At 50.2% G+C, this 17,862-nt stretch overlaps 1 protein-coding gene across 2 annotated transcripts in view; it reads left to right on the forward strand.

The window, feature by feature from the left end:
* The first annotated feature begins 4,874 nt into the window (after positions 1–4,874).
* Positions 4,875–17,862, forward strand: part of Wt1 (WT1 transcription factor) — a 43,087-nt gene continuing 30,099 nt past the window's right edge. Inside the window, exons 1-5 of one of the 2 annotated variants that reach the window (XM_052725070.1) lie at positions 4,875–4,884; positions 6,582–6,704; positions 7,095–7,197; positions 16,698–16,775; positions 17,717–17,767. In XM_052725070.1, coding sequence (XP_052581030.1) covers positions 4,875–4,884; positions 6,582–6,704; positions 7,095–7,197; positions 16,698–16,775; positions 17,717–17,767 — 365 coding nt within the window. The remainder of the gene's footprint in view (positions 4,885–6,581; positions 6,705–7,094; positions 7,198–16,697; positions 16,776–17,716; positions 17,768–17,862) is intronic. The other variant, XM_052725071.1, reaches the window with a different exon arrangement.

Raw genomic sequence — 17,862 nt, forward strand, 5'->3', positions numbered from 1 at the left:
TGCGGGGGGGGGGGACACACACACGACTTACCTAGAGGGCCTTGCCTTAAAGCGCTCACACTCGGGAAGGCCGGCTGGGAAGGCGAGGGGAGGTTTGCTCCACAGGCCAGCGGAGAGCACGTGGTGGGCCAGAGAGGAGGGTGTCTCTGGGATGACCGCTCCCTCGGGCCCGCCCCACACCCCCGCTACGAGCGCCCGGGGCGAGCGGCGCGCGCTGCCGCCGGGGCAGGCAGGGGCTGGTGTGTGAATGGAGCGGCCGAGCGTCCTGGCTCCTCCTCCTTCCCCCGCTGCCGGCCCCTCTTATTTGAGCTTTGGGAAGCTGGGGGCAGCCAGGCAGCTGGGGTAAGGAGTTCAAGGCAGCGCCCACACCCGGGGGGCTCTCCGCCGCCACCGGATAGCCAGCCTGCTCCCCCTTTCCCGCCCTCCCTCCCACCCACTCACTCACCCACCCACCCACCCAGAGCGAGGACCGCAGCCCAGGAGCCCGGGCCCGCCGCCTCCTCGCCCGCGATCCTGGACTTCCTCCTGTCGCAGGAGCCGGCTTCCACGTGTGTCCCGGAGCCGGCGTCTCAGCACACGCTCCGCCGTGAGCCCGGGCGTCTGCAGCCGCAGGAGCAGCCGGGGGATCGAGGCCCCCGCAGCACCTGGGCCAAGCCCAGTGCCGACGGTCCGCAGGATCGCAGGAGCGGAGGGCCGTCCGGGTCCGAGGCGCCGCTGATGGGTTCCGACGTGCGGGACCTGAACGCGCTCCTGCCCGCCGTGTCCTCGCTGGGCAGCGGCGGCGGCTGCGGGCTCCCGGTGAGCGGCGCGGCGCAGTGGGCACCGGTGCTGGACTTCGCGCCTCCCGGCGCCTCGGCTTACGGGTCGCTGGGCGGTCCCGCGCCTCCGCCCGCTCCGCCGCCGCCGCCGCCGCCGCCACCCCACTCCTTCATCAAACAGGAGCCCAGCTGGGGCGGCGCCGAGCCGCACGAGGAGCAATGTCTGAGCGCCTTCACCTTGCACTTCTCCGGCCAGTTCACCGGGACAGCCGGGGCCTGTCGCTACGGACCCTTCGGTCCTCCCCCGCCCAGCCAGGCGTCCTCGGGCCAGGCCAGGATGTTCCCCAATGCGCCCTACCTGCCCAGCTGCCTGGAGAGCCAGCCCACCATCCGCAACCAAGGTATGGAGTCCGGACAGCCCGCCCTCCACGCGCGACCGTGGCTGGGCGTCCTCGCCCCACGCGGCCTCTCCCCTCCCCTGTTTCTTCCTGATCCTAACTCTTACCTAGCTGCCTTCCAAGGATTCTGAAAGTAGCGGGTGCCTGGACAGGGAAGAATGGACTCTGTGAAGTGCTAACACACACACACACACACACACACACACACACACACACACACACACACACTGCTGAGCATGACCCCAGAGTCCGATAGTTCGCAGGACCCGGGAGGACATCTCGGGTCCCAGGGTGCCTGAGAGATTCCGGGACTCCACGGGAAGAGAAAGAGGGGATTGGTTGTAGGGTTGGTTGTAGCATGTGGCTCTGCCTTGGGGAAAGGTCTGATGCCTCACCAAATTACCACCAGGCGTCGACCCTTTCAGACGTCTAGGATAGACGGACTTAGAGGACTCAGGAGTCCGATCAGCGTTTAGGGAGCCCCGTGATGCCTCTGACAGGCTCAAACCTGAAGAACCCCTGGCTCTCCATAGGCGCCGCCGGCTCACTTCAGGCCCACCAGAAGCAAGAAGGGAGCTTTGGAATGGGGGGATTAACACTTTGGGGACCGTGTCGGGTTCGCACTCAGCTTGTGGGAAAGGTAGTACTGTAGGGATCTCTCCAGGCGACGCAAAGTCTCGGGCCACGCAGGCGGCGGGAATGGAAGACAGCCTGGCTGGGCCAACTCCAAACGATAACCAAATCCTTGCGGGGAATCTGGGAAAAGGTGGCTTTCTTCCTTTCAGCGCTCCTCGGATGCTTTCCAGTCACACACGCAGAGGTTAGGTTGGGGAAATGTTCCTCAGGAGTGGGACATTGCAACAAGAACAAGTGTATTGGCGATCTTCCGTCAATGTCCAAGGGACCTTGTATGCCATAAGTATGTGTTCTAACTCTGGCAGGCTCCCCCACACCTCTCCTTCGTTAGCGCCCTGGCGGAACCATGGTTGCTAAACCACTGTAGTTATCTTCGTTTGCTCTCATTTGATTCCTTTGCTGTTGAGAATCTAATTTGGTTTCATTCGATGTTTGGGGGAAATATTTACTAACACAGAGGCGGGTGCTTTTCTTGAACCAAAAATTCTGCTGTCCTTGGTCTGGGTGTTTCTGAAATATGTGGGAAGGGCGGGTACTGTTTGCGGGAGGTGTGGAAGGGTTCTCTGGGGGGCCTTCTGAACCCATCCGGCAGCACCGCGACCACCCGAAGCTCTAGCGAAACCGAAACCACTGAAGAATGCCAGCTCCTGGTCTCAGGGAGCAACCTGGAGCGGACTCATGGGGCCCCTCCGTTCCGGGTCTTCCTTAAATGAAACTAGCGTTTTGATCAGGAGATGTTGGAAGAACTCGGTGCCTCTGCATCACTTTCTAGTAGGCAGGTGCTGCCGTTGGCAAACCTCCAGGTCAGTTCGCTGATCCCCTAAGAGAAGAGCTGAGATGGCTTAGGCCGGGAAGTTACAGGCCAAACGCGAGGAAGCCCCACCGGGCTCTAAATACAGAACACACAGCCCACCTAAACCTCCCTGCGTCAGAAACAGGGCCACTGTCAGGCATGTGTGTGACTTGGGTGAGCATGCCTGTTATATGGAGAGACTCGCTGACCTATAACTCTCCGGGGAGCAAATACTAACATGCCACCATCTTTTTGAGTCCTTCTAGGCTCATGGGGGCCTTGCAGCTTTGCGTGTGTGTGTGTGTGTGTGTGTGTGTGTGTGTGTGTGTGTGTGATGTTTAGCATTCTGCATTGCAAGTCTAGTAGAAGCCCATAGTAGAAGGTGAGTGGGACTGAGAATTTAAAGCCCGTGGGCATTGCCATTACGTGGGTGGTGGTGGTCCAGATTCTTCTGGAGTAGACAGGCCGGGTTGCTACTGGAGAAAGAGCTTGGGAGCGGAGGACCAGGACCAGCAGGTGAAGCCTCCCCGCCACCCTCTCTGCTCTTCTCATACCGCACAGGAAAAGGCCGGTGGGGAGATGTCTCCAGGGTAGAGTCATACCCTGGAAGCAGGTTCCTGTCAGGGAACTTACCTTTTTCTCTCCTAGTTAAAACAAGTGGGTTGTACAGGTACAGTCTGTGGGCTCCCTTGGCCGCTGGGAGCTGAAGTGGGGCATTATGGGGCTGCCATTCCTCCCTCCCCTCTGGCTCCAACTCCAGGTGACAACTAGGGCAGACCCTGGAGGTCCCAGATTCTTTGAATATTCATTCTTCCTACTATTGGAGTTCCTACGGATCGTTTCCATAATGTAGGATTTAGTTTGGGGTTTTGATTAGAAGGTGCCAGCTGTCGCTGGAAAATGTGAGAATGGCCATCGCCGCGCCTTGCTCAGACTCCACTGCAGAGAAGAGTCCAGGCTGTCTCGAGTTACCTGTATGCAAACCATGGAGCCTAACTATGGTGCTCATTCATCCCTTCTTCAGTTTCTTAGGGACACCCACCCCCCATTTCTTATATCGCTGTCGTCCCAATTGTCTAAACATTAATTTAGCAAACACTAAAACCTTACTCGGCCCGGTGAGGGTGTAGATTGACTACAGATAGCTAATGGCTATAGGAACCTTTACAAGAAGCACATAGCCTCTTAATACTGGACGCTGAACTCCAGGCACTGGGAAGTTAGACTTCCAGAGACCTCTTAGGTCTTGGCAGAGCTAGGGATTTGAACCCACATTTTCCTCCTGTTTTCTTCGTGGTTGAAATGGATGTTCTCTGCCCTGTTGAATAGGCCCTGACAACTTAAGAGTATGAGATGGTTGTAAAGTCTGTCAAGACCCAGAAGTGAGGGTGAGGGTTTTCCTAGTCTGGACCCAATGTGGGCTTGCGGTCGGCTTCTGACGCCCCCACCCCCAAGCCCTGCTAGGGCTCACACCAACGTGAACCTAGGCCCTGGAGATCACTGCCCTTCCGAAGCTGGTCACACGGGGAGACCAGCTGTGATGGAGCCTAAAGCGCCCCCCTCCGGTCACATCAAAGACGGTAGTTGGGTGGGTGGGAGTGAGGACTCCACCTATCCCATGGCGGTGGGTTTTCTGGAACACCTTCCAGGCTTAGCCCGCCTTAGGATCTCCCTCTCAGCTCCTCAGGGCCAAGCTGGGGCAGTCTGTTCCGGGCTCCTCCGCAGTGGAGGCAGGGGAGGAGAGCTCAGAGCGATACTCTCCTTCCCGCAAAGTCAAGGTTGCTTTCCCCTCCCTGGTCCAGACCAACCGTGGGAAAGTGGCTACCTTGGCTTCGAGGGCCTCTCCCTCCACGGCCTGGACAAGAAGCCTTTGAATACTCCTGATACTTCGCCGAGTCAGCAGTCTCTTCCCCGGCCCCCACTCCCGCCCTCTTCGAACTGGGCTCAGCTCAGTGCGGGTACAGTGGGTTCCTAATCAGCCCCCGGTTCCGATAAGCTTCTAATTAAAAGAGCTCTCCCTCCGATCCCTTTCACTGTTGTCCCTCCCAGGAGCCCCGAGGGAGGGGCTCAAGGTTGCCGCTGCCCGCCACGGTCCGCGGGTCTCATCTACGACTAGGCGGATAAGGAGCTTTGCTGGACGCCCGCATCCTCACGCCGGAGTTCCGGAGCGCGGAGCGGACGTCCCCAGCGTGGGAGCAGCAGCCTGGCACCAGCAGCTCTCGCTACCAGCGGTTGAGCAGCGGGTCTCTGACTGTGCGTGCCTTAGGTCGTTGGCAGCTCGGCTCAGAAATGGAGAAGGGTTCGTTTAGAGAAACTTTATTGCTTCTACCGCCCTGCCTTCCCCCCGTTTTTTTTGTTTAAATGCTCTTTCACAAACTCCTAAATTCTTCTGGGAAAATTCGGGTGGGTGCCTAGACCCATATTTCGTTTGTAAGCTGTAGGCCTCAAGTAGGGCGAGGCCTTTTCTCACAAAAGGAAGTCTCCGGAAGGCCACACGTACTTATTGATCCACGCCCAAGAGCTATTAGGGTTGGGGATTATCTTTCTCCACTTCACAGGAAGAAAAATGAGGCACTCTGGGCTCTCCCAGGTTGAAAAGCTTGTTGATTCCTCAGTCACTAACCGGAGCTCCCGGGGCACTCAGGCCTTCCCAGGGCAGAACTCGGTAATTCCCATGGTGTCTCATTCCATTCCTTCACTGTGAAACACCTCAATCCGGACAGTGTGCGTTTACTGCTCCGGAGTGACCCCGATAGAAGCTCGGGATTTTGTTTGGGCAGTGGGTGTCCCCTTTATATTTTGGAGATAACCGGCTTCCTGTCTCTGTACTGAATGAATGGTCTGAGCGAGCCCTTATTGAAGAACCTTGATCCCTAGAGCTTTTGGGGTTTTAGAGACCGGGCAGTAGGAAGCCACGGGGGCTGCTGCGAGGCCCCGGAAGGGAAGGCGAGTAGCCACTCTCAGGGTCTGAAAGGGCTCTCATTTGCATTCTATCCTGGGAGTCCAGGCTTCTTCTACCAAGCTTCACCACAGGAGGGGGAGGCCCCACCCCCATCCAGTCCCTGGGAGGATTCTTAGGATGCTCCCTCTTGCACCAGCTTGAGCTTTGGCAAAGCTGGTGGGTTGTGTGTTTATAGAAATTTAGAAACAATATCATACACGAGTAAGATTTCCGAGACTCCACATTTCATCCATTCGAGTGATAGGAAAGAGCACGGGCCTCTGTTTCTCAGCAGGGAAACTGAGGCAAGAATTTGGGACACTGCTACCCAGGGACAGGTAAGGACAGTGTGCTGCACACTTTAAAAGAAGTCGGTTTTCCGGCCTGTAGGGCAAGAAGGGTAGTCACTACAGCAGTGGTCGGAGTTGGGCCCTCTGGGCCCCAGATGGGCGTGGAGGAGGGGGCGAAGGACTCGACCCAACTGGAAGGGTCCTTTCTTTCCACCCCTACAAGCTTTCCTAAAGGCTTTGGGTGTCTTGGTGTCAGGCTGTGCAGCCCAGAGACATAACGTGCCCTGGTTAATCACTCTCTGCGTTTAAAGCGCAGACCGTTGAACTGGCTCCGAGTAATTAATGGAAGTTGGTGCACGGGCCCCTGATTTACAACCCCGAGTCAAAGCGGGGTCAGCGGAGGAAATTCAGTCCCCTGGGCCGAGCCGCCCTTGCGCGAGAGCCACGGTGTTGTTTGTTTTTTAAGAAAGACAACTTCTCCGCCAGGCGGGCGACGGTTTTTACACCTAACTGGCTGGAGCTATTCAGCAATGGAAGAATTGGGGAACCGAAGGGAGCTTGGAATTTTAGTTGGGAGAAGGGGTGGGGTGAGGTCACATCACAGAGCTTGGTCCCTGCCCCAAGCCTGAAGTCCTAAAGGTCGGAGGGGCGGGGAACGCCTTACGGCTGATGCGAATTCTGGAATCAGGTACCCGAGGCCAGTGTCGCGCCCTCGCCTATTCAGGAGCCTAATTGACTCTGTGCTTCTTTTTGGCGGTTCCTCAGGATACAGCACGGTCACTTTCGACGGGGCGCCCAGCTACGGTCACACGCCCTCGCACCACGCGGCGCAGTTTCCCAACCACTCCTTCAAACACGAGGACCCTATGAGCCAGCAGGGCTCTCTGGGTAAGTGGATGGGAAAGATGCGGGTCTTTACCCGCTGCCTCCGTCTCTTTCCCCGTTTCCTACCTGGATTTCCAGGCCTTAGCAAATTGGGGAAGGAAGTAGAGGCCGTCTAAAGGCATCCTAGAAATAATAGCTGGCTTTACTCTCTTTGAAAGAGCGAAGCTCCTTCTATTCCAAGTAAGTTACGGAGAAGTGCCACTCAGACAAGGCAACCAAGGCTAGAGTGCCTGACAGGCAACCCTAAGTGAAGAGGTTTTCGTTCCCCGAGTTGAGAGCGGCCTCGCTGTCACACGGCTGGCGCCAGGCCCCGCTGTCCGAAGCTCAGCACGCTCTCCCCGGCACAAGAACCCTCTTCAGTCCCACTTACCGCTGCCCTTGGCTCTCTGGCAGGCGAGCAGCAGTATTCGGTGCCGCCCCCGGTGTACGGCTGTCACACCCCTTCGGACAGCTGCACAGGCAGCCAGGCCCTGCTGCTGAGGACGCCCTACAGCAGGTAAGCGTGGTGCGGAGCACCACGACTGTGTCCTGGTGACCCTGGAGGTGCAGGTGAGCGGGCCGCGAGGGAACGCCAGACCCTGGCCATCGCGGACAGCAGGAGGGTCTTGGAGGCAAAGAAAGTCTGTACCCGGCCCAGACGCTCAAATTAAAGCAGGTGCCCGCCTTGGATATCAATTTGCTTTGCATATAAATGGAGGCCGTTAGGTTTGGAGATTAAAAAAAAAAAAGAGGCTGCGGCCTTCACGGGTTATTTCTTTTATTTGATATTTCGAGACAGAGTTTTTCTGTGTATCCCTGGTTGTCCTGATACTTGCTCTGTAGACCAGGGTGGCTTCGAACTTAGGGGTCCGCCTCTCTCTCTCTCCATAGTACTGAGATTAAAGGAGTGTGCCATCATGCCCGGTCACGATTTATTTCCTAATGGTCTTTGCTGGAAGCTCTTTAACTTCCCCAGGACCAAAAACTAAGGACCAAGTCCACTCCCACTCCATCCTTTAGTTTAAAGCCTTCTGCCAACTGGCCACAGGGGCCAAACTACTTAAATTGCATCTAGAGTGGGCCACATCCTTCCTCTCCCCCTTACCCTCCAGCGTTTTGACCTGTGGCAGTGTTCTGTGGACGTGGTTTGTGGCAGCCTTGTGTGCGCTCTGGGGCGAGACCCTTTACTAGAGACGGTTGATCAGGGAGACGTCTGCACACAAGCGCGCGCCCTTCTTGCTCCCGGAGAAGGAAGGTCAGCTTTTTTCCTCACCGAAGCTCTGCTCCTCCCCCTTCTCTAGTCTCTAGTTCCACTCTCCACCCTTTCTCCCCCAAATTTATTCTTCAACTTTGGGTGAACTTGGCCGGCATCCCGCGTCTCAGATAGGGTTGCTTAGTAACTGCGATGCACACACACCGGTCCCGCTGGAAGGTGGCCGCGCTGCCGGTCTTGGCTGCAGAGGATTGGGTGCGCATTACCTCACCGCTCCCTCCTCCCCCGGGTACTGCGGGGATCCTGACACCGACAGCCCCAACCCATCCCCATCCTCCCGCCCCTCGGCTCCGGGAGGCTGACGTCAAGGGAAGGAGGTAGTGAGGTAATGAAGGAAGGAAAAGCTTCTGTCTTGGGAGATTGGGTGGGGGAATGGCCGCGCCTGGGGACCTCCAGTCCCTCAGGTGGAGGAGGGGCACGTCCTTGCTCGCGACTCCAGAGCTTGCAGTGCAGCGGTGCATCCTAGGGTCGCAGGTGCATTTACGAAATTGACTCTGGGGCTGGTCTGACTCTCCCATCCGGGTATCAATGCACAATGCCTGGGCTCTTCTATTTTTGCCCTCTGGAGGGCTCAGACTTTGGAAACTTTTCTGTTTGGTGTGGGGAAAAAAAAATCACATCTAACCGGATCTTGGATTCCGCATCGCTTTTCTTCAAATGGGAGGCATGCCCAAGGTGCGGAGGGGGGGACACAAGCTTTTTCTCCCTCCCTAGCTAGAAAGTACTCAAGATTTGCATACACTCCCTGCTGGAAGCCTCTTCCCTTAGGGGGAGTGGTGGTAACAAGCCACAGACATCCTTCCTGTCTAATGCCAAGAGTGTCATCGATGTTATTCTAGTAGCTATAAGGGAGGTCCCTGGAACAGTTCCCGGTGTGAAGACCTTGGTCCCCTCAGTCAGGAAAAAGAGCTTGGTGTAGGTGTAGGAGTGGACATTGTTGAGATGGGGCTTGTACCTTCTTGGGGCCTAGGGGCTGGCAAGATGTAGTTTGTGAGTGTGTGTGTGTGTGTGTGTGTGTGTGTGTGTGTGTGTGTGTGTGTATGTGTTACTTACAGACACATCGTTCATTCCTCTTTCTGCCAAAGCCTGGCCCACGCTGAGGAACTCTAGGAAGGGAGTCCATCAGAAAGTGATCACAACCTACAATTTAGTATCATTTTCCCAAACGGAGTTTGGATTTTTCTTACGGATTTTTGACTTGGGGAGGATCTGAGATGGATTCTGACCTGGGGATGAATCTGTGGTTACCATCCGGAAGGGAAAGTCATTCTGATGGTTACAGTTTTGTCGCTGGGGCTTCTTGCAGGCCAAGCATCTACTCTATCACGGAACTGTATTACCTTACCCCAAGATCATATTTTATTACAAAACATATTTTCTAGCCCAGCTTCTGACTGGCCACTACTGAAAGTAATTTTGTCAGATTCACCTTGCAAAAATTTTTGCTTGTCCCTTTATTCTTTCTATGACATTGTACAACATTTTTTGGTCTTGTTTTTGCACTGATCTCATAAAAACATCATTTTCTCCCACTACAGAAATTTCCTTAGTAGAAACGTAGCCAAAACAGTTAGGACCCTTGTAGGAAAAGAGCTTGCTCCCTTGAAGCATTCATGTGGGCCTCTGGTGCTCCTTTCAACCTCAATTCGCAGCGTTGAGAACCCCTTTTCCAAAATCACATAACTGTCCCACAGGAGCGATGATCAGGCAAATATACCAAAGTTGCATACTTCTTTTCTATTTCTGAAACCATTTGGAGGGTGTTCAAACACTTGCGTGAATGTAACGGTTCAGTAGCACGGAGAATGGAAGCAAACTTTAATGGTTAAATGGCTTCAGTTCTGAATTTTTGATGGTTAGTGATTGGCTACTTACTGGTCCTCGGCTTGGTACCTTTTTCCTTCTAAGGCTGGGAACAACTGGGAAAGAAAGGCTTGCTCCTCCTTTGTCTGCCTTGCTGCCTTTGGTACCCTGGGGCAGACCGCTCTGCCTCCTCTTCTCCTGCTCCCCCCCACCACAGCCATCTCTCCCCATATAAACTGTTGTCTCCCCAGGCTTGGGATCTAGTTTCCTTCTCTTGTTTGAGATACAAAAAATGGTACACCTGTGGCATTAAATAAGCCAAGGACTGATGTGAGGCTGCTTTGAGGAACGTCTCAAAACGTTAGCTCTTTTGTCCCCTACACCACTCTCTCTCTCCAGCAGCACACTCAGCCCACCCACTAATCTTACTACCTATGAAGGAGATACTATAATTTCCACCTTACTGATGAGGAGGTAAGTTGAGAGACCTGAGGCATCTTGATGAAGATCACACAGTGAGTGGAGTCCAAAGCCCATTTGTACTCTGAAAGTGAGTGATTCTGGACCTCTTGCGTGGATTATGCCCCTTCTATGCCAGGATCTTTTATTGATAAACAGGAAGCACAAATACTTGCCTGCGTAGACCTGTTGTGTGTCAAGTGCCATTGTAAAGCACCTCGTGGGTGCTGACTTCTTTAATCCACACCACTGGTTTGGGAGGTGAGCACTGGGTTATCACCTGCATTTTACAAAGGAAGACGCTAAGACCCTGGGAGGTTAATTTTTTTTTCCCCAGTGGGACATAGTAAGAAATGTAATTTGGATTTGAATTGAGACAGCGAGGATGCAATCTTTTCTTCCTCTCCCTCTCACATGGCTAAGTACCATTCTCTAAGGATGTTATGTGTCATCATTCTTGCTGGAGGATGGACTTTATCTCCCATAGTAGTGGAAGTCCATTTTACTCATAGCCACCATAGAAAGTGTTATGCGCCGTGTTTGCCCTGGTGGGTATTGTCAAAAGCAGCGTTCTCGACTCCGTCAGCTTCATCCTTACCGTTGGGCATATCGCACCGGGATGAAACTCAGAACAGTAGAAGCCTCCTAAAGACTTCTAGAGTATAAACCTCTCTTTTCACCTGTCTGCTTTAGGAGGATTGCTTCTGGGCCCTCCTGGTGTGTGCTTGCCCAGAAGCAAGGTCTCAGGGAAGAGTGGACTGCATGATCTCCCAGAGTGAGGAGGAATGAAGTCCAGCCTCATGCAGTAGAACCCATTGCAGTTTCTAGCCAGACAAGGCAGCTAGCTGGTCACTGTTTCCAAGCCTTGCTGTTAGGCTCTTCTGCTGGCTAACTGCCTCAGAGTTACTGCTCCCTGAAGCCCTCACAGCTACTTTGAACAGTGCTGGGTACTGTGTATGAAACATACTCCTATTTGTACTGATTTTTTTCATATTCTAGTTTTTTTAACCCATCCTTTTGCTTTTCTATTAATTTTATATGTCTCTCTTTTTTAAAATTGTGTTTGTTTTCTGTATACGGCGTTTTGTCTGCATGTATGTCTCTGTATCATACACATTCAGTGACCAAAGGAGAGTGTTTGATCCCCTGGGACTAGAATTATAGGTGGTTGTGAGCCTCCATGTGGGTGCTGGGACTTGAGCGCTGGTCCTCTGGAAGAGCAGTCAGTGTTCTTAACTGCTGAGCCATCTCTCCAGCCCATAACTTTACTTGGATTTCTTTTTCCATGCTGTGGGTTTAAATGAGAAGATTTCCTTGGGTTCTATGTTTGCTCTTTAGCAGATAGCACTACTCCAATTCTAAAAAACTTATGCTTCAGATATTGTAATGGAATATTGATGATTCCTGAACACTGATGTGGTCAGTAGACCTGTTAATTTCACAGACGATCAACCACCTTAGCACAGCCACAGAGCTTCTGTGGAATTTTGGAAACTGTAGGTCAAAGGGATATCCATGACTTGCCACGTGGACTTCGCCTCAATTAAGTCATAAATCAGGCGACAGCTGTACTCAAAATAAAATTACCATTAATTTTGCCTGTCTTCACTTGTGAAACCATGAACATCGTACAGTATATTTTTATATTTGTTTCCCACAGAAGCTAAAATGGAAGGACTGGAGTGGTTTCCAGCGTGGTGGGCCATGTTATCAAAGCCACAGGCTTGAATTGAACCCGTCTCCAGGGAGGGGGAAAAATCTAGTTCCAAATATTCCTGTAACTTGTGTGCTGACCAAGTGTTTATTATTAGAAATTGAATCCCTAGTGGGTTTTCCTTTGGTTAGCTGGTGAGCTTGAGAGCAAATACAATACCAAGAGAGTGACTATGAAATAATTATTCACTGTAGCCTGCTGGGCAGAAAGTTCAGGGCAGTCAGCCTCCACGGCGCCGCCGCAGTGGAGGGAGGGTCGCAGGAAAAAAGGCTCCGTGGAAGTCTGCATGTAGTCTCCCCATGTGCACCTTGCTTAGGGGGTAGAGGCAAGGCCACAGAGACCTCTCCTTTGGTACAGGGCTGGGCCATCATAGCAGAAACCCTTATCTCAAAGTCTTACCACTGACTTTAGTGGTGAAGTCTTTTTCAACAATTGTCTGTCTTTTAATCCTATGGGGAAGCTTCACCTGTGCTGAGATTCTCTTTTCCCAGCCACAGCCACAGTGGCTGAAGAATTGTGATCTCAAACAGACCAGTTAGAGGATTCTGACAGGATCCTTTCATCCGTCTTCTGTCAAATATAGTAAACACACTTAAAGATGGAAACGTGCTCGAGTCCACTGTATTTGAAGGTGGGGGAGTTCTGGTCTAGATAATAGCGGAGGTTTTTTTCCCCTTCCTTTCTTTTGTGTAGAGGTCAAGAACACAGTAATTCTGCAATCCAGGCCAAAACAAACTATACGATCTACTACTGATTTCCTTTTAAGTTCCCCTTTTTGCTAGGACTGACTTCCTTTCATTTTACTCCAACTCGCATTAATCCCAGCTATACAAGTTTCTTTCCTTTCTCCCTTGCCTCTGACTTCAAACATTTTTTTTTAAACATAGGAAACAAGTGACTTAAAAAAATCTACTTAAACTATATAAAGGATATCATGACATTGGGAATATATTTTGGCAGTCTGTAGCTTCAGGTCCACTTCCGACCAGGCAGAGCTTAATGGTTGGAGCTGAAATGTCTACGTGACCACTGGGGCTGCTTTGAGCCAAACCACATGTTTATCTGATTCCTTCTGGGGATGAGGTGGTGGATACTGACCACGGCCATTTAATAAGTAAATACTCCATTTGCCAGAGGTCAATATTCCCTGAATGATGCTGCCTCTTTCCCCAGGCTTCCATGATGAGAGCCAGGTGTTAGCTAATTGCCTAAAGAGATCGGAATTGTCGTGACTATGGTGTGTCCCAGTATTTGTAGCTCAAGTTGACACTCTGCCCTCTGCAGCAGTGGGTCACTGTCATTGTTTCCACGGGCTTTAGAGGAAAGCTGTGCCATGCGGCCAGTCCACTGAGCCAGCAGAAGGCAGGGTATGGTTAAGGAAACCTACTAGTAGCTTGGAGATTTTCTGCAATCCCTTCTCCTCTATTCCATCTCCCCAGCCTCCCTCTTCTGAAGCTTTATGGCTCAGCTATTAGAACAACTGGAGCACAGAGTGTTGGGAGGTCAGTCACCAGGCAGGGGGGATGCACTATCCTTAGTGAGTAGAAGAGTCTACAACAGGCGTCTTGCATCCCCACAGCTTCCATGAGTTGCTGGCCCTGATGTTCCTTTGGATAAACACCTCCTTTGGTCTTTCACCTCCAGATTCTTTGCTGTACTGTTATATAAATGATAGTATAGGTTCATTTGTTGAATCATGCCTAGGAGCCTCTAAAGGAGCATGGAAGAGGGTCATCAGACATCCTAGCAGCAGGTATCCTTGTCTGACAAATGGGGATGATAGTTTCATGAAGTTGTTGGGAACTAAGCCGAGGATGCACAAATGTGGCAGATAAAATTTGACAGGTTAGAAAACTGTACATTCTTCATACCATCTTCAGAGCGCCAGTATGAACATCAATCTCTTTGAGCCTTACAATATCCCTATAAAATGAGACTAAGATTAATTTTCTCATTTGATAGATGTGAAGCCTGAGGTACAGAGAGCTGTATGGTAATTTCCTCAGATTTTCTCACAGACTCAAAACAATCCCATTGATTCCTAAGGGTCTTTATGCAGAAAGGTTACAAAGAGAAAATATATTTTTAAAATTAGTGGTATTATTTAAAATTTTTGTTATGATTATTATTGTGAGAGTATGATTACTGTGTAAATGACAGTGAACTAGCCTCAGATGCCAAATGCTTCCAAAGGAGCAGAACATACCAAGTGCCACTCAAAAGTACCACTTTTTCTAGTAGAAACATAGTATAAGCCATGGATGTATTTGAAATGTGCTAGTAACCACATTAAAATAAGAAGAAGAAAAAAAGAAGCTCGTTATATAAAACATTGTACTTGCCCAGTATAGCCTGAATTTATCTCAATGAGGCTCTGTTTCTGATGTTCAATAGCCACACATGGCTAATGGTTGCCGTATTGGACAATGAAGTACAGAGTTTTTTTTAAAAATTAAATATCCCATAGGAAGACACACATGTGTATGTTCTGCATTTGAGAAAATTCTTCTGGGGACCAAGGAAATGCATTTAAAGTTATATGTCTTTGATATTTTTTTGTATTGAGGCAATCAGGAATCAACAGGACTGTGCATTGAGTCTTAGAAAATCTCTAAATATGAATTTAGAGATTTAGGATTCATTCATCCAACCTTAGGCATCAACTTCTGTCACTCACCTTATTTCCCAACTTCCTTGAAAATGACCATAGCCAGGTGGTGGTGGCACACGCCTTTAATCCCAGCACTTGAGAGGCAGAGGCAGGTGGATCTCTGTGAGTTTGAGGCCAGCCTGGTCTGCAAAGTGAGTTCCAGGACAGTCAAGACTGTTACATAGAGAAACCTTTTCTCAAAAAACTAATAATAATAATAATAATAATAATAATAATAATAGGAGAAAAGAAAATGATAATATTCTGAGTCTTATGTAAGGGTTAAGTCATTCCAGAGAGACCCCACATCCCAACGGGGCCAAGGAAAATTGTCAACTGCAGCTGAGTGATTTTAGTTGGTGAATAATTTTTTAAAAATCAGTGACAAAAATATAGAGCTACCTGGGGAATACAATGCCCCTTGGCTGAGATTAATGGCAAGATTAATAAATGGATTGCTTGATGAGAAGGCACAGGAGAACAAAAACCAGCAGAGAGATTGTGGAGGAGGCCGCTTATTAATGAACTGTCAGCCCAAAGAAAGTTCAAGAAATTCTGCTGTGGTAAATGCAGCAGGCTGGCACTTCTAATAAAAGTTGGGGTCTTTCAGGAATTAATTACATCAGCCTTACAGAAAGAATTCGTGGAATTGCGAAACGCAGTGGCACAGACCAGCACGGGCTGCCGCCGTAAAGGAGGAAGCTCCAGAAGAAACTAATCTTCTTTTCCCCCTTCCCATTGATATGTAGGATATTGTGGTAGCATAATAGGCAGTCAGACGCGGGGATGAGTGATGGGGCCCAGATACCCACTGACTAATGAAGCTGCACATACTTGGAGTTTGAAGTCACTCTACTTTTCATATGCAGAAACCTCCTCCCGGAAGCTGATTTCCTCCTCAGCCCGGGTACTGGCCTTAAGGAGTTCTAAATAATGTGCAGTGAGATTATAGGAGAGTCAGCTGGATGCCTACCATTATTTACGGAGCAAGGTTGAGAGTGAGCGAGTGAGCACACGACAGTGCCCAGTGATTCAGAGTGGTGGGATTTCTGTCACCCCTCCACAAGTTCTCAGTTCAGTTGGCCCAGAAAACCCTTTCTGAATTAGAAACTCCTATGGCCTCTGTCTGATAAAGCAACAGAAAGGAATGTTGGGACAAGACAGGAGATTGTCCGGGATTTGTGATCTGGTAACATGCATTAGGCATTGAATGCTTATCTCTGTTCATTCTGCAGCGCAGGTAGGGTGAAAACTTTCTTCTGCAATACGTTTAGACTGAAGGTTTCCAGGCAAACCATTAAACTCTTGGGCTTCAGATTTCACAATTAACCCTTTCGATTCCGCCCTAAATGTCTTCCTGATAGGGCTTGGTCATTGCAGATTTCTTGATTTAAGTGTTAGTAATGAGATACACAATGGAGAGAGAACAGCTCTTGGTTGGTTTACCTGGAGGTACATTTTGCCCTTTGAGGTCTTAATGTAAATCATAGGCTGTTTAAAATTTTTTTTTCCTTAAAACTTCACTTGACTTTCACTAGGATTGTAAAATACATGCAGAATAATTCCTTAGCTGTGTGCTGAGACCACTGCCCTGTTTCTTTTGCTCGTCACATCCTTGGGTGTTAGTCAATTCATCACCCATCACCCTGACCTTTCGGACCCTCGTAATCCACATGATACTTATCCTTTTGATTAAACAAACGTAATGGCCTTTTCACGAATAATTAATCCGCTGTCACTTTACTCTCAGCTTCAGGCTTTTAACTTTAATGTTGAGCATCCAGCCTGTGTTACCTTTCAAAGCCATACTCCCTCTAGCCTCTTCCCTCCAAGGTTGAATATCTCTTTAGAAACTCCCAAATTCACTGTGCTAAGGCTTTTTTCTCTGAACAACTGAATTACTCTCATCCTTTCTGCTGTGTGTGTGTGTGTGTGTGTGTGTGTGTGTGTAAGTGTAGAGATCAATGAGATGAAATGAAAACCATTTTAGATTTACATATTCATCGTTTTAGAAAATGTGGAGGCATATGCTGTAAGGTGAGAACTTGGCTGTGTTTAAAGAAATAGTTCTGTCCTAGTGTATGTGGCCGTGTTTCTAACTATGGATGTTTTCCACAGTGACAATTTATACCAAATGACCTCCCAGCTTGAATGCATGACCTGGAATCAGATGAACCTAGGAGCCACTTTAAAGGGGTAAGGAACTTATAGCTGTCTAAATCATTTCCAGGCATTTATAGCTTATAAAGGGAGCACAGGCGTGGGCCTAGAAAAGAAGGCGTGGCTCACAGTGGCACTCAGAGACTTTCCTCCCTCTCCAGTTGGAGGGGTGTGTTCAACACTGAATTTTCAAAACTGGAAATGGGATGTTTTTGTCTGGAGCAAGGGAACAAGGAATCTTGGGAACCTTAGTGTGTCCTTTCTTTGTTGAATGTTTTAGAATTCTTCAAAGACACTGTGCCCATGAAACTTCACTGAATGTTTATGTTTTGCTGGCGCTATCACTGATGTTAACCACTGTATTATCTTATCAAGAAATGCTTTGCATGTACAAAGTCTATGAACTGTACTGGTGTGTGTTGATTTGAACAGTCCGAAGTTAGATGTGCCCACTCCTGGTTGCACTGACAGGTTTTGCTCACACAAGATGTACAGGCACTGCAGGGGCGTGTTGCAGCCACACATGTGCAAAGCTTCTCTTTGCTCCTAAAGCAAAAGCAAGGAGGGCAGGTGGGGCTGGGTTTCAACAGTCGAAGAACTCACATGTAGTTTCTAATGAGTCTGAGGAGATGACAGTGTGGTGTGCCTGAGATACCAGGTGCTCTTCTAGCCTCTTAACAGGCTTCTGGACTCCAGGCACTGTTACCTGTGTTACAGACGAACTAATGAATTCTAGAGAGCCAAATCACTTCCCAGGGTCCCATCTGGTTAGCGGGACAGCCTATATTCCATGCCCAGATCTGATTCCGTCTAGCCTTCCTGGGGTGTCTTGGACCCCACCAGTGGTACTGAGAACATATTTCAGCACTCTTGACAAGACCCTTAGCCTCGAAGTTTCTCATCGGATTCTGGGAGCCAGGGGCTTGCCAGACCATGCATCCTCCATTCCCCATTCCCTACCTCTTCTTCTCTTCTAGAATGGCTGCTGGGAGCTCCAGCTCAGTGAAATGGACAGAAGGGCAGAGCAAGTGAGTGGACAATGGCTTTGTTGACTGACATCTGGGGCAATTCAGGAGTCAGAGCTAACGTGGGGGAGTCAGGGTAGTTGCTGGGGATAGGGAAG

Source organism: Peromyscus californicus, unplaced genomic scaffold (genome assembly GCF_007827085.1).
Source record: "Peromyscus californicus insignis strain IS unplaced genomic scaffold, ASM782708v3 Scaffold_7__1_contigs__length_154581171, whole genome shotgun sequence".
NCBI lineage: Eukaryota > Metazoa > Chordata > Mammalia > Rodentia > Cricetidae > Peromyscus > Peromyscus californicus.